The sequence below is a fragment of the Lutjanus erythropterus genome, chromosome 1 (genome assembly GCF_056507025.1).
Source record: "Lutjanus erythropterus isolate fLutEry1 chromosome 1, fLutEry1.hap2, whole genome shotgun sequence".
Taxonomy (NCBI): Eukaryota; Metazoa; Chordata; class Actinopteri; order Lutjaniformes; family Lutjanidae; genus Lutjanus; species Lutjanus erythropterus.
The window spans coordinates 9,211,803-9,237,749 of record NC_139317.1 but is presented as its reverse complement, the minus strand read 5'-3'; the positions used below and the strand labels follow the sequence as shown (position 1 = coordinate 9,237,749).

The following is a 25,947-nucleotide window of genomic DNA, read 5'->3' as shown; positions in this document are numbered from 1 at the left end:
CAGGCATACAAATTAGAGCAGCAACTAACAATTATTTTCATTATCGATTAATCTGCCAACTATTTTCATGATTAATTAACCCTATAGATTATAAAATGTCAAGAAATTGGGCTTAATTCTCATCACACACTTTCCCAGAGCCCAAAGTGTCCCTTTCAAATTGCTTTTTTTGTCCAACCGTCCCACAGTCCAAAACCCAAAGACTCTTCTTCACTATCATTAATGACATAGAAAAGCAGCAAGTATTTAAATTGACATTCTTGCTTGAAAAATGACTAAAATGCTTAATTAACTAGCCTAATTGTTGCAGCTCTAATACAGAATAAACAAGTTAGTCTACAATATCTGGTGGAAAAGTGCAGGTTTATAGTTTAACAGTTATAAGTCAGGAGAGTTTATCAAATATTTTAGGAAGTTAGGATGTGTAACACACAGTTAAGATAGGAACATTCACTGATGAACTCTTCATCTGTTAATTTTTTTTTTTCTAAATCAGGTCCTAACCCTAATTACCATGGTTACCAAAAAGATAAGATTTGCAAGATGGGAGGTTAATGTAATAAAACCCCTGAAACCTTAAGTTGACCAGAACATTTGTTGCTCCATTCTAAAATGTGTGAGACGCACAAATTCAGCACATTCTAGTTGACTCATAATTTGAGACTTCTTAAAACGCATATTAAAAAGCTTTCTTTCCAATATAAGTGTCCTTGAATAGTACTGGTTCCATTTCTCACTCCATTAATAGCTGCTGCTGAACTACATCCTGCGGTTTGAGTTGCAGAACTCCATAGAAACGGTAAAAGCAGAAGAAAAAAACATTACTTCAGACATAAAAGCAGGAGGTATAGTACAGGCTGAATAATATCCCCAGAGCTCCAATTTTCATATTGACCTCACGGTGTCCCGTGTGCGCTTAACTCTCACTGTTGAGAACATTTTAACAGGCACACTTGGGCTTGTAAAATCTAGGTGCACTGCATGAAAAAGGAAACAGAAATTCAAACTGTGGACTACGCTTCAGTGAGTTAACGTCATGGGGAGGTAAGGAGTGACAAAATCCTCGGAGGTGAATGCTGTTCATCATCCATCTATTGATAATGTGCACTTTTTTTTCAGTATTTTTCATGCAAGGAATTTCAGGCTGGTGCTCATGAGGAAATAATTAAACCCAGAGTGTGTGTGTGTGTGCACGTCATCTTGCATTGTGTTTTGGTGTATGAGCTTAGCAGTGTCTTCCAGGAGCGCTCCTGGCTCTGAGCTGAGAATGGCTGAAAAGAAACTACACTACAAAACAACTATCTGGCTGTAAATTGCTGTGAGGGGGATCTGTTTACACTTCAACATGAATGGAGGAGTTCTCCAACACACACGCACGTAACCTTAATCAGTCTGGAACAGAGCAGGAGCCGCTCAGCCCTGTGGGTCCTTCAGGACCACGTGTGTGTACACAAACCGGCTATAGTCCATCCCCCGCTCCAGTGAAATGCTGCTACCTTGTTCCACAGCAAAACTTTCTCCTTTGCTGTCTGGCAGACTGTAAAGTGTATTGGGCCATTGTAAATGTACTGTAAAATGACTTCTCTTTCCAGTCTTTAGAAAAACCTCCTTCCTTAACAACCCTGTTATGTTACTGAGAAAAAATGTGTGGAAAGAAGTTTAAATCAGGGGCATCTTTTTCTTCTCAGGAGAAAACACACTCATTTTCATTATAACAGCTACACACACACACACATCAGAGAGCTGCTGCTTAATTACATAATGAACATGAACAAGCATTTTTTTTCACAACCACTCAATTCCTGCTGTTGCCACGTGCCAAGTGTTCAAAATACGAAGCATTAAACATACCCAATTAAGACAATTTTGATGTCCTTTGTAACAAGTAAGGCTTACGGATGTCAGCAAGTCTATTTGAATATAACAGAATTTTTAGTAATTAAAAATAATAGAACAAGAGAAGGGATGATGGAATCAATGCCAAAAGCCTCTTAAGCACTAACAAAGGCGGACAACAATCTAGAACAAAACCGCAAACTACACGTTTTATTTTACTCCTAATGTAAGGGTGAGGGCTGAGTAACTTCAACATACTATTTCATAAACCAACAATGGGGATTAGACAACAAATAAAACATCCAAACAGAAGCCATAAATTAAATACTGAAATTACTGTTTATCTGTGACACTGCCAAAGCAGAAACTTGCACTTTCGTTTTATTCTGACTTCAAAACAGACATTAAATGTCATGTAGGAAAATACACAATTACACTCTTTCCAAAAGGGTTACAGTGGAAGGAAAATATGAAAATTAGATCCTTTTGTATACTGCATTAAATTACAGGGAATGTTTTTGATAAAAGGTTGGAATTGAAAACGTTGACTATTTTGTAACATTTCTGCCATGAAAAATTAAATGTGAAATCTGTCACTGAGAATCTAACTTGCCAGTTTGGATTTAACAGATTTTTTGATTTTGGACTGAGATATGAAGATGCACTTTGAGATTCTGATGTTAATGACAAAGGCATGTGTTCAATGTGAAATATGGCTTCACAACAGCATGTGGTCGCAGTGTGGAAATTGTTATCCATGACGGGCTTCATCAAGCCTGCCGGCTCCTTATTCATGTACAAACAGGTAACACTTCCTGCTTGGTGAGCAGACAAATTGCTGTTCTCAGATGGTGCTTTGGAAATGCTGTAATTCACGACAGTGTTTTGTTCAAGCTGTTAATTCTAAGACAGCTGTGTTGTGATTTATGGCCTCTTCTGAAAACCATCTCTTTGACCATTACATCAACTAGAGGGTAATCAATTAGAAAGTAATCATTACTTTTAGACCAGTGCAGCTCGATCAGTACAGGCCTTTCTTGTCAGCAGTTTGTATACATTAACCATATATTTTTTTTAATCTTATCAGTACTACAGCATTGACTTCATGTGTGCACTACGTAGTTTTCAAGTACATCACAAATTGAACTTAAAGTTCTACATCAAAAGCCTCTGCAACACATTAAATATGAGCTGCTTTTTTCACTACATGGCATGGCTCGACTAATCTTGCTCTTTTCTGTTTTTCAATGATGACTAGTACCTGGTACCTGTACTTTTTTGTGGTATTACTTCAGCCGAGGTTCCAAACAGACTAAAAGGTGACGTTAAACCACTGCAAATCATCGATCAAGCTACACAAACCCACCATTTTTAAACAGCCAAGCTACCATCAACAGTGACCACAATTTTTTATTCACTCGACCCAGATTTTAAAAAATGACAGCCTGCAAAACCACACTGAGGTCAATTGACAAAGTGCAGATGTATCAGAACACCAGCCCTTCATCATCCTCTATTATAAAAGTAGCGTGGCTCCTTTTTATGTGCACAATGAGTATGATGTTGAGCAAAAGAGAGCAAACGGCAGAGAGCGATGGTGAATGCAGCGGTGCAGAGGAAAAGGTGAGCAGTGAAGTTGTCACTTAAGCAGTAAATGAACAGTGAAGGTTACAGTTTGTCAGTGAATAGAGACTGCGGGCTCTCAAGACCAAAGTAAAGCTCCCGTGTGTGTGTGTGTTTCCTAGTTGCTAGAAAAATGGAAAAGTAAAGGGGGCGTTGTCACACTAAAGATGATATCAAGCAGTGTCACGCAGCATCTCTTGCCTATGTTAGGTGAGTACTATCTGCAGTAAAAAATACAGCAGAGAAAAATATCTCATACCAAAAGTGAGAAGAGCATACCATGCAGTGGAAACACTGCATAATGCAGTCATGCAATAAATCCTCCCTTCATGAAGGTTATAATGTTCAGTTGAAACTGTTTCAGAGACACGTTGAGTTAGCTGGAAGCTCTAGTTTGTAGTGCTGTTCAGCTGTACTGCAGTATATAGAGAGATGTTTCTGTTATTTAGGCTACCCTGATTGATATAAATGAGGTGGACAAAATATAAATAATAAAAACACCTGTCAGAATAATACAATACCACCACAAATTATATAGTGCAACACCTTTCTAAGAAATGTTCCAAAACAATGTAGCCAAAAAAGGGGCAACTAAGTATTTCTACAGGGTGTACCTACATAAAGGTTGCCTCCAAAGCTAATATCATGATATTGAAGTCTACTCACAGCCTTTTTTTAGGGGGATTGTTGCGGCCTAAAATGCCGGATTTCACTTCAGCTTTTCTAAAAAAAATTTGATGCACCTTGCAATGTTTTTGCAGTGTGCATAACACTGATAAATGTAAATTAAAATGACAAATTTTGTGTTTTTTTCAGTGCCTGTGACAAAATAAAAAAAAAATAAAAGTACAAAACAATAATAAAACCTTGAGTCGGTTCATTGAAACATACATGTATGGCGTTTACGCTTGGGACTGCTATGCTTGGTGGAACTGCAGGACGCCAAGGTGATTGGTCAAATTTGCAAAAAGGCTGCACTGAATTTACAAAATTGTGAGGTTGTGCAGAATTCACCAGTTGAATTTGCATTAACTGTTGAGATCACAACACTCCCAACCTCCTGGAGGGACTGAATATAGATTTAAACTTTAAAATTCTAATAGCTAAATATAAATGCTAGACTCACCGTTGAGGAAAAGCTCTTCTTGCATTGCTTGTCTGGCAGCAGGAGAAAAACAGCGTTTCTTCAGCCACTCTGCGTCAAACACACTGGTGTGCTGGTCGGGCCACACAATGGACACCTGTTGAGAGACAGAAAGCTTATTGATCCAAACTGGCCAAAACACTTTTTCCACCTCAATATTTTGTTGTGATGAGCTCTTTCAAGTAAACAGTAAGTGCCAACCGTATTTATTGACTGGCAATGATGGGGTTAAAATATTTACTGGGTATTCTGTTTTTGTAAATCACATTATTTTGTTTTTCATGATGTTTCCAGGAAGACGATTAGTTTGCCCTTTGGAGGTTAAGCTGTGAGTGTGCTTTTTCGGTTCATATAACTGAGAAAGAAATGCCTTTTTTTTCTCTCCAAACGAGGATTTTCCATGTTTACCATCTGCCTCTTTAATATTTGTGGGGGCTTTTGGCCAGCGCGTCATCTAATCTTTTCTTAGCCAGAGGCAAGCATGAAACCATTGTTGTGGTACTCAAAACACACATTCATTATAACAGGCTACTCAGTAGATCTTGGCACAATAAATAAAAAAAAACAATACAGGAAACTTATTGCATTTGATTTTTTTTTTTTATCAAAAAAAAAGGCACAGGGTAGCTTGGCAACACTGTCACGTCAAAGCAATCTGTTTATATCTGTGTGCCACAGGGGCTGAATCCTCTGAAGGACGCAGCTCACAAAGGTGGCTCCTTTGGAGGACTTAAAGGTCAGCGTGAACGTGTGCTTCCACCAAAATTAGATTGTCCTACGTCACAGAACCTCTGCATTTATCACCAGCCAGTTGCCCTCAGACAGTCAGAAATGTGTAAATGCCAATCACCAAGTTTTATTATACCTTATTATAGTATGAGTTGTGTTGCTTAACTTTAACAATTATAATAAATTAAATAAGTCGTATAACAATAATGATCTAATAGGTAAAGGGGTGGGTAGTAATGAATTAACAAACATACAAGTAGTTTTTTGAAGAAATAAGTAATTTTCATTTTGTTTTTAAAACTGTACTTTCCTCAGGTATGTTTTGAGCCATCAATCTACTTTTTATTTCCCCACATTCACCATTAATAACTTTGTTGCAACTCGCCTGGTCGAAATGCAAGGATTGAGTGTTGGGGGGTGGGGGGTGGGGGGGGGGGGGGCAGAGAGAGCGTGCAAGGAGCACAAACACAAATTGATAACTGCCCAGAAGGAAAATAAGCACCACTGTTGACCACAACGCAGAGGTGGCAGAGCAAAACCCAGACCAAGAGACAGCTTGCAGCACCAATCCCTGACCACATCTGGACACACTTTTTATGGCAAAAACAACAACAAAAAAACAAACAAACAAACAGTTACATTATTAAGCGCTTTCCTGGCTTGTCATATTCATCCACTTGCACTTTTACTTAAAGTAAAAGTTACTTCACATCATAGCTGTGGTGTCCCACTTCCTGGTCAGAATAACTCTTTTATATGCCCATTTCACATTAATTAGAGTTCAAATTAATGCTGAATGTTTGCCAAATGAGTGTCTGTTTAATAATCTTGAAGAAGCGGTAGATAATAAATAAAGCAATATGTCAATGGAGTCTGGTAGGCACTTAACTTCAACTCCAGAGTGTATTTTTTGTTTTCAGAGCAGTGGGCTTCTGTTTTCAGGATAAAAGGTTTAACTTTACATTGACAAATAACTGACAGTAACAGCTGATCCACTTACAGTGGAGGAGACATCATCGTTTGGTTTTGTCAATTTACAATGTTGGAGCTCCTGCAGCCTGCAGAACTTCCCCAAGTCTGGAGAAGAGGCAGCAGGGAGGAACGTCTCGCTTCAACAACAGATTGTATATTAAATAGGATTTCAACTTATTTAAAATACTGTCTATGGCTTCAACTCCCTATTCGAACTTCTGAACTCATTTTTGCATGTGCAATTACTCCATATTTCTCCTTTAACCATGTACTTTTTAAAAAACTTTTACTTGAGTGAGTTTAGAAAATGGTAATGTTCACATTTACTAGATATGGATTTTCAGTACTCTACCCACCACTGAATAGGCAGAGAAATAGTGTAATGTGGAGTAGGGTATTAGAGGTTTATAGGTTTTGGTTTTTACAAGATCAAGTGTAAGTGAAAATGAAACTTAATGCACCCAAAATGCCTATTTTTACCATCCAGTGGAATTGTAAAACTGTGTGGAAGCAAAACTGCAGTACTTAAAGGAAGTTAATGCTGAACCAGAGTGTGGGCTCTGCAAAATATGCTGGACATTTACACATGCAGGTAATGTAATAGTTTAAACATTTATCTTTTTTTCTTAATATATGACATTCATAGTGAATGCACGATAAAACTGTTGTCAGATAATGGCAGCAGCCTACCTTGTTGTCATTGGTGACCTCCACAACATCGACTCCTGTGTGGATATCCAGATCGGCCATCAACAGTTTCCTGGCCTGCGCTGACTCCAGGGTACACACTGGACACTGGCAGTTGTCTCTAAGCCATGTGAATGGGTACAGACTTTGGCCTCCATCCTCCCACTCCACCTCCATCAGCCTCTCCTCATCCAGAGCCCGGACATGCCTCACTGAGTGGCGAGCCAGAGGGAGGGAAGCTGACCCCAGAGTCTGCTGCCCACGAAGCTGCACTGAAGCCAGATGAGAAGAGAGTGGACCTGCAGCCTGTCCTGGTCTACGACAAGCCCTCAGAGCCTGGCAGGCCATGGCAGAGGTGCTCCTCTGCAGGGCCAGCAGGGCTACACGTGAAAATGTACTCATCCACATTTTTGAATGGTTCCCTCCAGGCAACTACGTCTTTGGATCAGAAAGGGCCACCAGCTCTGCAGTTAATGAGAAAGAGAAGCAGAAAAATTAAAAAAATGGGAAGATAGAAAATCAAGCACTTCAATATTTCAGTTGGTGCATTTAAAAACGAGTGGATAATAAACCAAATTTATCATTTAGTCTCCTACCAAGCTTACTTATGTCACAACTGTCGACTAATACACTGAATGCTATATAATTAACCTGAGTGCACCATGAGCCAATGTAAGGAAGGTGAAATAATCTACTGATGTATTAAAAAGCATTCACAACATTTTTTTGTGGTCCTACATTTGTATTTGAACAATGCCAAGCTCATCAGATACAGTCCCAAATGAGTGTGAGCTTTTTCAAAGGGCTTTTGGAATTGTGACTGGTCACTGTGCCAACCAGAGGTATTATCTGAGCCTGGTCTGCTGACAGTGTGTTGGTAAGATCCGGGCAAAGCTCCACTGCAAAACAGCAACATTATTTTAAGAAATACAGTAGAAAGTGTGCTGCAGTCCAAAATCCTGCAGAGCTGTTTCCCTGTGCCAAACACATTAGTAGCCTCAAATTATTCAACTAGGGCTGCAACTGCCAATTATTTTCATAATTGATTAAACAGGGGATTATTTTCCTTGATTAAATGATTGATAATTTGGTCATCCATCCATCAATGTCACTGTAATTTCCTGAGCTCAAAGTGATGTCATCAGACGTCTGTGTTTGTCCAACCATCAGTTTATAACCAAAAATATTGAATTTACTAAAATGTTAATACGAGGCAAGAAGCAGATTGTCTGGTTTGAGAGTCTGGAAATTTTAAAGAATGACATTTTTAAAGTATGGTTGGTTCATCAATTAGTTCTTTTTTTCTGAGGACTTTTCTGAACACTTTTTTTTTTTAATGACAAACCATTGCAACCCTATTCACAATAGGCCTTTTCAATAAATCAGTGCAAATCATCTGTGCATAAATGAACATTCCTGACCATTTTTACTGCCATTTCTGCATCATCTTATATTATCTTGACGCGTTATTGAAAACATATGCATAGGTTAAATACTTTAAAAATGAGAAATGAATGCATTTAGGCTGAGTTAACAGGCCATTGTATTGTTTTTTATTTCCTCTCACAACGAAAGCCCACCTCATAAACAAGACGAAATACAAGAACATTTCAGTGGAATTAATAGCCTCTTGATATTTCTTCTCATCAGTAAAACAGTATATATATTTTAAATGCTTGTAGCTATTTCAATTCAATACCCATTCTTCTTTGTGTAAGTGTGGGTGTTTGCTTGCTTGTTTGCTGGAGAACGAGGGCAAGTGAACCTGGCTCCTCTATCTCTTTAAAAATACTAAACTAATTCAGGATTCCCAAGGCCTCAGTCACAAACAACTTTCAAAATTGTGTACTGTTCACACTATGAAACCCTCTGTCTTGTGATCTGGTATCTTGAAGTTGCTGTGCTTTGCACACATCAGTCACATTACAAGATCTACCAGCTGACGAATCCCCTACAAGTCTGCCTGGTCTGCAAAATATTATTTTGTCACAAAAACAGATGTGAGAAGTGACATTAGATTATTAATACAGAAGCATGAGTGTGCAACATGTTACTGTTGTTATTATTACCAGACCTATTTCCACAGCACTGCATCAGCACTGCTGGGAGTGAAGCTAGTTTGAACTTCTTTTTACCAATTACTTTTTGCTCATTTTTTCTATATTTGGGCTTTTCTGACTGCTGCTCAGGTGTTCTTTCATCTCCTCCTCTCGAATGCTCTCCTCCCTCTGCCCGTGTCTGCTCTCATTGGCTGTACCTGCTGCATGACTCCCTGACCCCAACACAACCACATATTAAACTTGCTTGATATCAGCAAGCTCTCAGTGAGCTATGGATCACATTTTTTGCGATCAATTTTTTCAGCAGTCTCCTGCTGGCGAGTGGAAAAGCAGGGATAAACTTAGCTTTAACTCTCATCCTACCAACATCCCGGGACTACTGGCTGGGGTCCTTGGGGACCTCTAGAATAAACTACTGTAAGAAACAATCTTCATAACAACATGTTTATTTCTTATAAAATTATTAGTTATGTAATTAATGTCACATGAAGAAAAGAAAACAGATCATTATTATAATTATTACTACAGGAACATTACAGTTAATTTGCATACTGTGTAAAACACACAGAGCACATGAGGAAATCTAAATCTGTTGCATTTGTCTGTCTCCTTCAAAATGAGTGTCCCTCATCCAAATAGTGTGACACTTTATGTTAGGACCCATGGTAATGCATTTTTGATGAAACATGGCCATCTAAACATACAAAACTATTGTAAAAAATATAACCTAGGTATTGTATGTTTGAGTAAAATAAAATAAAAAATAAAATAAATAAAAATATCTTTTCTCCCTTGGATGTGTGTTACAGCCTGCAGATTTAACTTTGATACTAGATCTCGTGGCGCAAATCAAATATTGTGCTACATGAGCTTGACAGCACATCGTCTGTGCCATCTGGTCCGCAATAAAGCCAGAAACATAACACACAGCCGAATGACAGGAAGGAAATAAGTGTGTACTTTCAAAATAAAATTTCGAAATGAAAATCTCTGAATAATAATGTCTAAAAATGAAGAGTGTACAACATAAAATAAAATATTTTGCTTCATTCAAGGGGGAACTGGGCAGAACTGCAATGATATTTAAAATGCACTAATCAAAACAGACACAGGAAACAATGATATGAAGTCATTAGAAACATATTGGTTGAGAAGTCATGAAAACTGGAGTGACAGAATGGAGGACCTGTGAGATATGAAAAAAAGTTTACCTCTGGATACTGCAGGTCCCCCAGTCAAAGAGTTTAAGGTTATTTTTAAACTTGTCATCAGTACCAACGAGCACATTTGAGATTGATTAGCACACAACATCAATTCAAACAAACAAGCGTCTGCAAAGTAGAAAGAGTGTGAGAACCAAAGCTAGCTGACTCTTATCTGTCCTGTTAGTTAGTGTAACTCAGCTCGCTTCACTTCCATTGAAGATGACAACAGTTTAATTGCTAATTTAATGTAACCGTCGCCTTTGAACAGGAAGCTAAGTGTTTGTTAGCTTGTTAGCTAGTTAGCTAGCTAGGTAGCGCACACCCACCCAGCCGGTTCTTCTTGTGTGCATCCTTGTTTCAGTCTTAAGGCTAACAGGGAAGCTAACCAAACCAGCCGACCTTCTTTCACCGCTTCTTTACCGGTTTGCTTTAAAGTTTATGTAAAAACAAAAGTGTCACTAACAGACGTTACCTGTTATATTTTGCCGACGGTTCCTCTTCAGCAACGCTGCCTCCGTCAACACAAACACCGGCTGTCTGTCAGCGTGAGAGGGAAAGTAGGTGAAAGGTTGACCGGGAGGCTGAACACCGTGACATAATCCCTGCAAGTGCACGAACGTTGCCCTACTTTTCATTCCCATCTGATATCAGAGTCCTGCAGAGCTAACAAGGCTGTGTTTTAACACACAATAGTAATAAACTATGATAGCCCCACTCTAGTAACAGGGCATTTCCCTTTTGTTAATTAATTGCAGTGTTGAAACAACTGAGAGGGCAGCAGCTGCTTGTGATCTCAACCACCGAGTGTCTCTGGGGGTACAATCAATGGTTTTGTGAGATCATCTGGGGGGGGGACTCTAACAGAGTATTGGTAATTAAACAACACAGCCATGCTAAAGCCCTGTGAGACTGTAAGCACAGTGGTGGTTTGAGCTAAATACCATATCAGCATACTCACAGTAACTATGCTAACATTCAGACATTCAGCAGCTGTAATGTTTTACCATAATTTAACCTTTTAGAAAATGTTAACATTAATGAATTAGCACTTTAGTCATTATAATTTATGCCCTTAGATTGTTAAAGGCATACTATGCAGGATTTTGTTAGCAAACAACACTTATGACCCAGTAGAAGTGTGTGTTGGTGGCTGTATCTGCTTCTGTTTTTATTTGCTAATATTTTGCCATGTTTGTGACATTTCTGGGCTAGATGGGAAATGGCGTGCAGCCCCCAGCTAATAACAGCCTGCAGGTTGTGAGGTAGGGACTCTTAGGGGGCTTTTGCACAAGCGACCTGGGCACAGATCCAAACACGCTTGAGCCCAAAGTCCAGTTCGTTTGATAAGTGTGAACACTGCGGTACCGCGCTGGGGCACGGTTGGTTGATCCGTGCCTGAGTGCGTTTGAAAAGGAAGTCTGGAGCACAGTTTGTGCGTCCTCGGGCACGGTCCGTGTTGGGTGTGGAAGCAACTGGACCAAAGCATGGATGTGGGCCCATCTCATACTCTGAGGTGCAAGGCTGTAGAGGAGGATGCAGAAGGGCAGGCAATAACATCTGAGATCTTGCGACTGGCATTCACTGTTTTGTGGCCAAGACATAAACAAGTGTCACCTAGCTGATGTGTTTATTGGCAATTGCAAACCATCTAGGTGCATACCGCCTCCTTAAATTAACCAAAAATATCAACCTGATGGTGGTGCTAGAGAAAAAGTCAGGGGATCATCAAAGTAACTAGGATTTATCCTCTGAGGAGCATGAATGTCATAAAATTTCGTCGCTATCCATCTAAAAGTTGATGACATATTTTAGTTCTGATAAAAATGGTAGACTGAAAAGATAGATCGTAGTTATTTACCTGGCAAGGATTCCACACATTCACTGTCTCAAGCCGAAAAAAAAAATTGAGGATTTGCTGCTTTACTTTGTAATATATAACAGTAAATTGAATATTTTGAAAATTTGGACTGATTGTTGGATAAAGAAAGAAATTTAAGGATACCACCGTGGGCTCTGGGAAATAGTATTCAGCATTTTTCATCCTTTTCTGACATTTACAGACCAAGAAACAACCAAGAAAGCCATGTGATTCAATAATAAAATCAATGCAGGTGATGAAAACCTATTTTGTGTTCAGTCATACCTCTTTCAGGTGAAAATGTCCTACGTCCTTTGCAGGTTCAGGGAAGATGACCAGTGCCCAGTGGCAGTACGGTCTTCAAAGTGACACCTGCTAATGTCCGAGTTCAGATTTTAAAAGCTTCATTTTGCAATTATTAACTCAGGATCACCCAGTCACCTAAATCACATGACACATGCGCGTTTCAAAGGGTAAGTGACGATTATGATCAGTCACCTTTGCTACTGACATCAGTGCACACGTGTTAATTAACAACAAAAACAGTAACACTGATAGTTGCATCACAGAACAGACTTTGTTATATTGGTTCAAGCATAAAGTCAACACCTGCACAGAGCATTATAATAAAGAACTGATGAATGAATTCTAACTTTCTGCAAATAAAAAAGTACAATATGTTCTGAAGATATTTATACACTGTATATTGATAAATACTGTAGAGAGCGTATGTTAGGGTCAGTGTTGGGCAAGTTTTTCAGGAAGTGTAATTAGTTACCTTTTGCTTTTTACTCCCTTAAAAAGTAATCATATTATTTTATTACATGGTATCAAAAGTAATTAGTTATGTTGCTAGTTAGATTATTATATTAATTTTGTTCCTTGTTGGCAGCCTTGTTGCGAGTTGAGCTGTTGATCCAGTGAACTGTTAACACCCAGAAAGCTTTTGTTGTTAGCTGACCAGATGTCGGCTGTGATGGAAACAAAGTCTACTTCTGTGTAGCGTGGCCTTATTTGGATTCCCATCCAGACATTTTTTTTGTCTCGAGGAGCCAAACAAATCCAAAATAATGACAGTACTTCCAGCTGTGTAAAGTCTGCTTCTCTCCCTAGGCCTCCATCCTTCGTTTAGCTTTTTGGCTAACAGCTGACGTGACCGGCACTGACCTGCCACACGTTCGTGTCACCATAAAAGAACCTACCTAGGTCAAAAAATAACTCTGTTACTTAGATTAGTAATTGCAATATAATTACTGTTTCGGAAATTGTAATCCTTAACACTACTCAGTAGTGGAAAAAGTAATAATATTATAGTAATATATTGCTATTGATTTAAAAATGATTTTATTACTTTGATTGCAGTGGTCTGTAATTTATAGCAACATTCTATGCTTCTAGCTTTGAAGCTTGTAAGAGATTTAGTGACAATGTCATCATCATTAAACAAATGGGCACATTTGAAAAAATCAGTCCGCATGCTATTCTCTGAACTGTGTATTTTTAGTGTGTAAGGGGCATTTCTTCATGAAAGGTTTTACTGTGCTTCTCCATGCATCTCCCATAGGCTAAAGTCTGGCACCAAGTGGAGCATAGACTGTTCTGAAGTGATGTAATGCCCCTTCCTTCTTTTTAGGTTTCCTTGGGTGAGAAGCCTACACAATGTTTTATTCAATGTCGGCCTGGAAGTGACACGTAAACCTGCACAATAAATTCACTGAAATTATAAAGGTTAGCCTGAGTTGAAGGTTGTTAACATTATGTAACACTGAATTTTATATCACAAACTAGAAGCAATAAAAAAATACTATGTGGAGCAATGAATTTCCGTGAAGGATCATGTAAGTCTCATGATAGCGCTAATGTTTTAGATGTGTGTTACATAATGTTTTTTTCCTTGAGATGATGCCAAGAAACCGTTTCCCCTCTCACATGTAGAAACATACAATGTAGGCTAAAGGTTTTTCGTCTGTGTCCTTGTAAATGTGTGTATGTTGTCTCATCATGCGTGTAATCAGTGGGATCAAAGTATCTGTTGACTGAGCGTAACCACAAGTGAAACTGTGTTACTGTACTTTGCAATATTACATAATTTACACCATTTGGCACTTTTGAACATAGAGTTGTGGACACTTGTGACATTTTAATCAGAGATAGGAAGAGATAGAAAGAACAAATACTTTGTTACTGTATTGAAGTAGAGTTTTCAGGTGATGGTATTTTATTTTTCTGACAACTTTTTACTTTCACTCCCTACATTTTCACACAAATATCTACTTTCTACTCCTTACAGTTTCAAAAGAGGTCTGTTACTTTAATTTTCATTCATTTGAAAGAAATTATTGATTATTTTTATTTTGCATAATTGCACGCATCCTTCCTGACATCACGATTGATTTCAAACTAAATGCATGGCACAATAACACATAGAGAAGACAATTCCTTGGTGCATCCGTCAGTGAATGTCACAGATGACAGACAGATACATTGATTCTAAATTGATTCTTTTACAAAAGATAAAACAGACCACAGAGAACAGGTGAAGTTCCTTTAGCTTTACACATAAACAAACAGTGGAAATTTCTTTCTACTTCTTTTTTTTACACAGGTATCTGTACTTCTACTTGAGTAAAGAACATGTGCACTTGTGCCACCTCTGATTTTAATTCCTTTGACCCAAAGCTTCAAACTGTTACTCAAACTTATTCATGACCTTATTAAAAGCCTTAAGTACAACAAAAAAAATGCTGTTTTTCTGCAGACCGTTGCAGAACACAGGAAAAAACAAGTTGTTTGCAAGGCCCACCACACCACTCAAAATACCATAAACACAACTTCCTCACATGTCTGTTCCTCATAAATACCAACAACCAGCGTCTTCCTTCAAAGCACTCGTAGCGGGGCGCTGCCTGTGCGTATAATTAACAGCAGACCTGAAAACCTTCTGAAGCAAACACGGAGAGGAACTTTGTAATTTTGAAGCACGTGGCCGTACAGTATGCACTCGTAATGATTACCGTGCTACTGCCACATTGTGCGGTATGTGAAATACAAACAAACTGGGAACCTCCTGGATGAACCTCAGCAGGGATTCCCTGCAACAGGAGGAATGGGTTAATCTCACTTTTACATCATTAAAGGGACAGTTCACCCCAAAATCAAAAGTACATTTTTTCCCCCTGGCCTGTAGTGCTATTTCTTCACCTAGATTTTTGGGATAAGTTGCAGAGTTTTGGAGTTATTGGCTGTAGAGATGTCTGCTTTCTCATGAATATAATGGGACTAAATGGCACTCTGCTTGTGGTGCTCACAGCACCAAAAAATCATGATCGGGTTATTCAAGGTAATCCGCAGACCTTGCTGTGAGCGGTTTAATCTAGGAACTAGGTAGATTCTAAAGTAGTTCTGGTAGATTCTTCTACAGAAAGAAAGTAGTTCCTCTTGTAACTGCTCACAACAAGGAGTGTGGATTATTTTGAGAAGCCGGGTCATGTTTTCTGGAAAGAGACATTACTGTTGAGTTTTTCCAATTTTATTTTTTTGGCACTTTGAGCACAACAAGCTTAGTGCCATTTATTCCCATTATATTGGAGAGAAGGCAGATATCTTTATGACCGATATTTCAAAAACTCTGCAACTAGTGCCAGTCAGTCAAATTATGTTAGAGATGGCAGAAGTATCTGAGGTCAATATCTCTAAAACCAGGCAACTCACACAAACAGTATAGATAGATAGATAGCACTACAGGTGAGAGGAAAAATATGTTTTTGATTTTGGGGGTAAATTATCCCTTTAATTACTAGAGCAGTCCAAAAGATGAATGGAAAAAGGTGGAAAAGATGAATATTTTGACCAACTTTACAACCCTTAAACAATCATAGTTTGTTTTAGAAGAAAAAAATGTAATTTTTGCCATAAAAAACATGTTCTTGCAACAACACTGTATTTCAAACACAAACTCTTTATTTGAGAAGACACCACACGATCCGTTAAGAATGTCATCACACAGATTAATGTTTGACACTGAAGTCCACGAGTGCTGCCTGCAGTCTTATCCGTCAAAAGTATTACATCTCACCCCATATCTTTAAGGTAAACAAGAATAGATATATGCTGCTCTATTTCAAAACTTTATATAAACAATGATACATATTAAGGTGTTCTGTAATAAAGATATTGGCACTCACAGTATTTACTTACTTCTAATAATACACTGTACATTTTACAAGATTATACTGCCTGTGCAGAGCAGCACAGTGAAGGCCTTTGCATTTTAAACCATGTCACAACCTTTAGCACCAGAACAGTAAAGAATTGTGCAAAGTGTGCTAGCCTATAAAGCAAAAAATAAAAAATAAAAAAAATACAACAGATAGGTGTTCATATGTAAACATTCTCTGAAACATTCATCTGGAGTGATAAGAGCGACAATAACGTCGCTTATGTTAGGAGCTTTCAACCAGGCTGCTACAAGAGGTCCACCCTGTCAAGTGATTCATGTGAAGGGCTTTCCAAAACTGCCTTATTCAGCTCGTGGGGTCAAAATCAATCCAAAAATTCACTTGTAAAACTGGACGCCGACTCATAAACTGTCCAACGTGTCCAAAACTCACTCATCATTCCTTTGTTTTTTGCTCACAGAGGACTGAATGAGTTTTGGAAAACCCTTCATCTGATGACAGTACTTGTGTTTTGAAAACTGATAGTTTCTGTTCTCACTTTTTTTGTTTTTTTTGATTGGCTGACTCATGTTGGAAGCCGTTGTTTTACACACACAACCACACACATACATAAACACACGCAAACACCTGTGACTGATTACAGGTAAATTCAAAGCAACAACCAAAAATGACCATTTAACCAAGAAAAGAGGCAGTTTTGGTTTACTGACTGATGGACAGATAATGTTTAACTAACATTAAGGCCATATGTTATGTATTGGAAAATAATAAATATAGTGATGTAACTGTGATAGTGTGTTTTTATTTGACTATTAAAATGGTCTATAGGAGTGGGTAATATGACATTTTATGCAGCCAGATAATATGCCACATATTTTTCTAGTGATTTTTGCTGAATTGTTAATATTGTGGAAATATTTCTAGGGTGAAATACAAATCACTGAGCAGGAACATTTTATGGCAATATCAGATTGTTATATGATCTTTTGCATCAATATGATGAAGTACTTTGATTTATTAGTTTTGCTGGATCTGCCAAAAGCAGGCATTCCTCTCTGTCTAACTTGTCCATTAACAATTTCTCTGTTGGCTTTTTCCCAGGAAATTTATCACAATATTGTCATAAAACTGCTGTGAAAGAGGCAGTTTTGGTTCAGTGATGAGAGGATTTTATCCATACTGCCCACGCCTCATGGTCTTTCCATAAAAGTAAGCTTGCTGGTGTCAGATACAGTCCAACAGACTTTTTACAAGCCCAAAACAACACATTTTCTTACTCATCTCTAGCAGTACCTCAGGTCTGGTTTTCTATGCCCAGGTTTTTATACATTCCTCTTGGAGATTTCTGCCATGAATGCAATGGAACAGCTTGTATTTCTCACAGTATTATTTTCTGGAACTTTGCCTAATATAAACTAAATTAATTAAGGTCTTAAAACAGATTCTAGCACACAGCCTTTCTACAAATCAGGGCCATGAGATCAGGTAATGTTGCGGGACCAATCGTATTAAAAGTTTACCTTTGTTTGCAACATAATTCACAAATAAAAAACGACTGACATAATGAATGTGGATTTTTGGGGCCCCTGGGGCTCTGGGGCCTTTAGGCAGTTGCCTTCTTTGCCTGTTTGGTGCAGTTATCCAGTTTTGGAGGCAGATATCACAAAATCTGGGCCAAACTTTCTGCATGGTTACTTGTCTCTACAGCGATGTTCTCAAACTTTTTAATCATGTCTATGTCTATAAGCTGTGAGAAACCGGGACGGATTTAACTTACAAACTGCTCAGTAGAGTTGCAACAAATATTGTCATAACCTGTTCACCGATGAGTATGTTTTTTTAATACAAAATTCTTTAACTGAAGCTTATTTAATGTGAATAGTTTCTAGTTTATTTAGTCTCTCTAACAGTGAACTGAATATGTTGGGGTTGTGGACAAGACAAGACATTTGAGGACATCACCTTGGGTTTTAGGAGGCACTGACATTAAACATTTTCACCATTTTCTGATGTTGTATAGGTCAAACAACTAATCAATTAATAGAGAAAATTAAAGACAGAAAAACTCATAATTTCAAGGCAACTGTCTTAACAAAGATTTTCAGTTTTGAATCAACTAAATAAGATTGGGGTGATTTACTTGTCTGCTTAAAAACTTATTCAAGTTTTAGAAACATACAAACAAAAACAATTTCAAAAACTGTTCAGTTGTTGAGTTAGAGTGAAAATGTATAATGGTGAACAATTTGATATTTTAAATTAAAACAATTTCATTTTCAAGCACCCCAATAATGACAAAGCAGGTTTTTGGATTTCTTAAACTCAATTATTCAAGTTTATCTTAAGAAGAAGAGGAAGGAGAAGAAGTAAATTAAATCAACAGAAGATTATAGGTTGGCAAAACTTGTCTAGGTTATTTCAAAACATAACATTTACTTAAAACTCAATTAGTGAAGCCAGTTGCCTTGGCGTAATGAGTTTTCTCAACTTTTTTACAATACACAAGCAAAAAGCTAAGATCAGAGAAAAGCCTGGCAAAAAATGCACAATAGCGCTTCTGTCATATTTCTTTAATCATCTTGTGAACTCAGATGAACTATCTTTTGACCAACTGGAGGGGTCCTGTCCCCTAAGTTGGGAACCAATGCCCTTTGAGTGTAACAGGAAAGTATGGAGTTTTTGCACTATAACTGAAGCTTTGATTTTATCCCTGATGTTATTGCTAAAATTTGTCAACAGTGCCCCCGTCTCATGGTCACACTCCACCGTTAAAATAAAAATAAAAAATAGCACTTCGATGAGAGGTGAAGGAGGAACTATTTTCTCTCAGAACTTCATATATTCGTTCTTCAGTCTGCTCAGTCTCGTGCCGTGGCTGCGGATGATCAGAGACAGGAGCTCGTGCTTGTCTTTCAGTCCCAGAGAAATGTCCAACGTCTCCTTCAGGACGTCCCGCGTGTGCACTATCATGTTGAGAAAGTCGTCGTTGAGCCGGTGCTCCTCCTTCAGCTCGCTCTCCTGGCTCTGCTTGAATTTCACCTCCAGCTCCAGCAGAGACTTCTCCGAGTTTGTAAACGCCTCGCTTATCTGCGCCGTCTCCCTCCGCAGATACTTCCCGTAGCTGTCCTCTCCGTCCAGGTCGTAGGAGATGCTTTTCCCGATGCCCTCCAGCACCCTGGCCGAGTCCTCGATCTGCCTCTTGATGATGGTGAAGTCGTCCCGTATGACCGCGTCCTGGTCCTCGTCGAGACCGCACTTTCGCTCGTCGGTCATCTTGAAAAGCATCTGACATTTCTCCGGGTCGTCGTTCTCCTCGTAGTCGCCGTCCGGCACGAAGTAGTGATGAAAAGTGCCGTTGGACATCTCTGGATGTAACGGTCCGCTGAAAAAGGCTCCACACATCGGCAGTGATAACATCCCGGCACACAGGAGCAAGTGAAGAAAAGCCATCATGCCCCCACTTGTCCTGAAACACTCACGACGATGAAATATCAAGACTTTTAAATGTTATCACTGCAAAAAAAAAAAAAAAAAAAGTGGCACTATTTAACTCCAACCCGGCGTAGGAACACAAACATTTCACTCAGGTTTAAACGTCCAAACTGCGCAGTTTGTTCGTTAGTTAGTTGACGCTTTTGTTGTGGCGTTCACGTCCTCCTCAATATCCTCTTTGTCCAGACTGATAAAAGTGGCGTGAAATGTGCTCAACAGCCACCGCTTCTCTTCCTTTAATCGAACCTGTCAGCCTCCATCATCTGTTGGCGAACAGGACAGAAGTATATGAAAGTTTGTTTCAGCGTGGAAAACAGTTGTACACCCGACTTCACTTGGTGCCTCAAACGCAACATCTGGATGTCTCAAGTGCCGCGCTCCGGCTTTTGGCTAATAATACCTCGGTGCTACTCTCAAATTACAGCCCCTCCGTCACTTAAAAGGCTGCATTCAGTGTGGAGGAGGCTGCCAGCGGGGCCAAGCTGTGAGAGCCTCACTCAGACCAAGTTTGTGTTAATTCACACAGCCGTGACAAGCTGGCGTTGATGGTTAAAAAAAAGTTATTAGGCTACTGAGAAATTCACAAGTGACCACATTTATAAAACTTGAAACCGATGTTGGATTGTAAAAATGAATCAACAGGTTACAGGCTGCGGTGGAAGAAGTGTCTTTTTATTTGCACACATAAAAAAGGGGTCAGGAAGTGCAGTCTTATGCAATGGACCTCATGTTCCTAACAAATAATGAAAGAATGAATGAATGAATGGATAAATTAATAAATAAATACAATAACAATAATGATTAGAAAAGTATACTCAGTTGAGTGTACAGTTGGAGCCAGGCAACCCAAAAACAATATTTGGATGTAACCTATTTGTAATCAGTAGCTGTCATTTAATTTAATTTTTTTTCTCAGTACAAATTACAGTTACATTTATTTTGTAATTTAGGCACATATTTTCCCCAGTAACTGTAAAAGATTTCAATTCCATTTATTTTGTACCTTAATTACATGTAACTAGTTACATGTAACTAGTTACTCCCCAACACTACTAGTAGGTAAGCCTTGTTTATCCATGCAGTTGTTTATGACCTGGTTTCCCACATTTTCAGATTACAGTCCAGTGTTGGGTTTCATATTTCACAAAGTTCACAAAGCACAACTTGGTGTCTTGAAACTCCTGATTCTTTATAGATTTACAGTTATTCTGAACAGCCAGACTGTTACAGTTATTTGGCTCTATGTCATGAGCCAATAAGGCGTTTTTTCAGTAACTGCAACATATTGCAATTATATTTATTTGTAATTTAATTATATGCAGTAGCTAGTGCCTAGCATTTGTTGATAACTAGGGCACTTAGCAGCTGGTCAAGAGGAGTGAGGAGACAGAAGTCTGTACAGATTTCATATATAGGTTTTTGCAAGATTTAGGAAAAATGTGAAACCATTGCAATCATGAGAGGTAACCGAGCATAAATCTGCACAAAGAAATTTAGACTTATGGGTCCAGTACTATTCGATTAGCTACAGATAAGCTCCAGGTCTCTCACATGCAGTTGCTATGACAACAACAACAGCAACAATAATACTAATAATGATACTACTACTACTACTACTTCTACTACTACTACTACTTCTACTACTACTACTAATAATAATAATATTAGTAATAGTACTAATTCAGATCTTCTATATACGTAGAAGTAGTTTACTAATACCACCCTGTGAACATACTCTAAGTAAAAGTCTTGCCTTCAAAAGCTACATAAGTAAACATATAAGCATTAAAAGCAAAACTTAAAGTATGAAAAGTAAAAGTGCCCATTCTGCAGTAAAATGGTCCATATCAGTGTTTTACTATTATGTATTTGCATTAATATTTTCGCTGCATTAATGTTTATGTTGCATTTTATTGCTGTAGGTTTTTAAGATTGAGCTCATTTTCATGAATACTTTGTCAGTATTTCAATATTCTGTTACACCTTTTCTCCTCTGACAGCGATGGTTACTGTACAGATGAAGATTATACATAAAAAAATGTGAGATGAGCTTGCAAAATATGATGCTCTGTTATAGATTAAACTGCTCAACAGTTAAAATTTGTGCCACCTCAATGTGCTACAACATTAAAATGCTGCTCACAGGTTTATGCACCAATAATAACGATCCAATATAATGATACAGGGGTCATTCTGCTGCTGATTACTTTTGCTTTTAATACTTTAAGTGCATTTTGCTGATAATATTTGTGTTTAACAGTTTGAACGCAGGACTTGATCACTGAGTGCTTTCACAGCAGGGTGTTGTCATATTTACTGATGTAAAGTATCTGAAAACTTCTTCCACTGCTGCCAATAAAACAGCACAAAAGCTGGCTGCATCTGTGATTTATTGTCAGAAATATCAACTCTTTAAAGTTGAACCAACCGTTGCCCACTTTACCCTCCAAGTTATCCCTGTTTCAGCATATCCAAGAATAAAATATGAATTGAATTTAAATGCACTTGTTCCACATTTCATTTAACTAAATGACAAAGTGTAAAGGTCATTATCCAGTACCAGAAATAAAGCATAATGTAATGTCTGGCTTGTGTACTGTAGTTGGCAGCACAAAGACTGCGTGCTGAATTCAGGAGGCAAAACATGTTCAGCTTTCTTTTAAATAGTGACCACCTGTTTTTCAGTCCCCTGCTGGCTTCAAATGACAAGTCCAGTTTAGTACAAAGGAAATAAAAATACACGCCTTGGTCACCTGTTGAGTAATGAGAGCTGACCCCCCTTGTTACGGCTCGGACCTATAATTTGCCAACATTTTTACAATATACTTGGGAAATAAAAGACATGTTGAAAATATATTCCAGTTCTCTAACAGCGTAGCAGTAGTTTTTAAAAGTAGGAGGCACATTTTAATATGTGGATCCAAGAAATTCCATTCAAATGTAATGATAGCAGTTTTTCCAGGGAGCTTAAGATGCAACAGTCACAAAGGGAAATACCCCAAGGGAAGGATAAGTATGATTTTATATCTCAAGAACTAACATGTTGAGAGTGATCTAATTTGCTAAACCCACAATTCCACTCAACGTGTGTATATCTTTCCAGTGGAAACAGCAGACGTTACACCATCACCTACTGAGGAGTCCTGTGCTCATTTTTCCACTGCATGAGTGATTATTCAGGGTTGTGACCTGCATAAATAAAGACTGAGCAGAACAAGTTTTGAGTGGTAAATTCACTGCTAAAAGTTGGTTTATATATCCAACTTATTTATAAAATAAAATATAGAATTATAATACAAAAACAGAATGAACGACTGTTACATAAGCCTTACATAAACCAAGGTCTGCAATGTGCATCAGTCTGATTTATGATGTGGAGAAATGCCTCAGTGCTCATGGTGTCTGTATCTCACCTCAGTAATAACACCGAGAAATTGAAAGAACATAATTTGATGTCTGTCACGGAGTCCTTGTCTCCGTGTTGCTCCAAAGTTTCTGAAGATTTCACAATTACAAATTTTTTATCTTCGACTCAAACAGTAATAAGATGCACCGGCATGTGTGCAACTGCAGTTTTACTATAAACCTGCAGAGCTAACCCCCTCCACTAAAAAGGTAATATACTGTCAGAGAGCAGAGGAGCAGCCTGGAGAAGCATAAGAGCGGCTGCTCTGTAACATTATTCTGCAGAAGGAATTTCTATGTGGTGTCAGACAAAAAAAAAAAAAAAGAATGGAAAATGAAGTCATATGGGTTTAGGGTGTGTCACTGTTTTGATTTGAAGTATTTTGTGGCACAGATGCATTTACATTAAATCATTTTAAAGAGACGAACTCCACCTACTCACATAGGACAGTCTCATTAAAAAATATCCAGCAAGTTGTTGTTGGTGACCTCCCTCTTATTGCACTAAAGCTGCGATGCAATCCAAATATTTTCTATCTCTGCTGTGTGAGCTTCTGAAGCGTCTGTTTTCATCCTCTCAGTCTGGGTATGGGATAAAATTTGAATTCAACAGTACACTACAAACATTTAACAAGCTAATTTGTGATAAAGTGCATCCAACTTTGAGCTAAATTGACCAATTTGGGATTAGATTCCAGTTTGGCAAACCAAACTGAGCTTGACTCAAAGTGACTCAGCAATCAGGTTCGTGTGACTGCAGAAAACTCAGACTGACTTCTGCACTGAACTGTATTGTGTTACTGGAAACCTTGTTACTAGGTTCATCTATTTAAGACAGCATGCTCATCAGTGTTGCCAGGTTGGTTTAATGTTTTCCAGCCCATGATTCACTCAAAAGCAGCCCACGTTGTAAATATAAACAGAATGAAGTGATTTGCAAAAAGTCAACAGTTTAGGGTTTCTGTTATTGTTTTTTGTGCCTCATAATGCATCACACATTTTCAGAGGGAGACGGGTCTGGACTGCAGGCAGGACAGTCCAGCACCTGAACTCTTTTACTGCGCAGCCATGCTGTTGTAACACATGCAGATTGTGTCTTGGCGTTGTCTTGCTGGAATAATCAGGGATGTCTATGACAAAGATTTGGATGGCAGCATATGTCATATGTCATATGTCAAAACCTGTATGTACCCTTCAACATTAACGGGGTCTTTGCAAATGTGACAGTTACCCATGATGCCATGGACACGACATCCATGATTTCTGAAAACAATCTGAAATGTGGACTCGTCAGACAGCACATTTTCCCACCTTGTCAGTCCATTCCACAACTTTTCCAGAGTTTTGTTGCCGCTGTCTTAACTTTTGTGAAACATGCTGCATGCTTGGTGTCTATCTTAATAAATAAAAACCAAAGTTAATCTGATTGAACGTTAAATACCTTGTCCTCATACTGTATTCAATTAAGTATAGGTCACAAAGGATTTGCAAATCATTGCATTCTGGTTTTATTTGGCTACGTTTTACACATCGTCCAAACTACACTGGAATTGGGGCTTTAATTGTCCGTGAATTTATAAGGAACAGTAATTTGGCTAGTCACGATTCTTCAGAATGACATAATGATAAAACAATAAGTCATGGGTTCTCAAGTACACCAGAAACAAACATGAGGCTACAATGCAACCATAAAAGTTTTTTTTTTTCAATTTCTTTCATCTGCCTTAAAAGACATGTTGAAAAAATAACAACAAAGCGACAGCTCAAATAACAAAAACAGTAAGTTTTATCTTACTTGGACTTGGATCTTTTTGAACACATGGATGCAGAGGGAGCGAGAAAAGGAGCAAAACAAATTAGTCTTTCTAATGTAGCATGCACGAAGTTTCTGTTACGGTGCAAATACAGATCTCCAAAAACGCTCCAGCTCGTGTGTGTTCATAAGGTAAGTCATGGGTGGGTGGTAGCTTATGGAGGGACAAACTGGATGTATTTAAGTAACTAAACAAATATAATTTATGACTGATGTACTGTATTTTTAATGTATTAAAAAAAAAAACAGCCCTATTCACGTTAAACCAGATCTTCTCCACCTGCCCAGGTCCATTTAAATCTGCACAGTGCAAAACAAAACAGCCCAATCTGGCAACAGTGATGATCATTAAAGGATCCACTTGTTGCCACAGATCTGGTAAGTGTTATGTGTCTCAAAGCCGAACACAAAGGCAGAGCAGGTGAAATAAAAACTGGGGTTTATCTGGTCTATTTTCAGGACAGAAGTTGACAGTCAGCAAAGGCAAACACGACCAAATGGGAGCAGGCGGGCGGATAAAACAGGCAGAGATCAAAACTTACAAGCAAGCTGGCAGAGCAGGAAAAGATGGCTGAAAACACAATGACATAATGCCTCATTAAACAGTCTGACAGAAGGACGCGTCTGATTACAGGGACTGAGGGACAGGTGTGCTGGCAGGTGATGATCAGGTGACTGGGGAAATGGTGGGAACTGACTGAGGAGGACTTCTACTGGTCAGGCAGGAAATGATAGAGTCTGAAATGACAAGGCTAGTTACAGCTTATTGCATGTCTCTCCACATTGGACCCCCCTCTGTTGCTCTTTTTAAAGGTTTTTAAAGAGTTTTTCCTCATCCAAACTGAGGATCTAAGGATGGAGGGTACTGTATACTGCAAAGACTATTAATTGCTAAGATTACTGTATCTTATAGTTTCTTAAATTCCTGTGTTTATGATTTTTTTT

The 25,947-nt window shown here is 38.4% G+C and overlaps 2 protein-coding genes across 2 annotated transcripts in view; both read right to left on the bottom strand.

Annotated features, from left to right (window-relative positions):
• bbox1 (butyrobetaine (gamma), 2-oxoglutarate dioxygenase (gamma-butyrobetaine hydroxylase) 1) overlaps positions 1-12,491 on the bottom strand; it is a 31,655-nt gene extending 19,164 nt beyond the window's left edge. The window contains exons 1-4 of the mRNA XM_084735713.1: positions 12,400-12,491; positions 10,729-10,793; positions 6,995-7,455; positions 4,586-4,700 (exon numbers count right to left, since the gene is read on the bottom strand). Coding sequence (XP_084591839.1) covers positions 4,586-4,700; positions 6,995-7,399 — 520 coding nt within the window. The 5' untranslated portion in view covers positions 7,400-7,455; positions 10,729-10,793; positions 12,400-12,491. The remainder of the gene's footprint in view (positions 1-4,585; positions 4,701-6,994; positions 7,456-10,728; positions 10,794-12,399) is intronic.
• Positions 12,492-16,052: 3,561 nt separating this feature from the next.
• fibinb (fin bud initiation factor b) lies at positions 16,053-20,197 on the bottom strand. Its single transcript, XM_084735588.1, has one exon. It carries the CDS (start codon positions 19,743-19,745, stop codon positions 19,119-19,121), a length of 627 nt encoding a protein of 208 aa, XP_084591714.1. The 5' UTR covers positions 19,746-20,197; the 3' UTR covers positions 16,053-19,118.
• Between the last annotated feature and the right edge of the window lie 5,750 nt (positions 20,198-25,947).

What these genes read in the sequence shown, in the direction of transcription:
- fibinb (XM_084735588.1), bottom strand. Translation starts at nt 19,745, where the DNA reads ATGATGGCTTTTCTTCACTTGCTCCTGTGTGCCGGGATGTTATCACTG.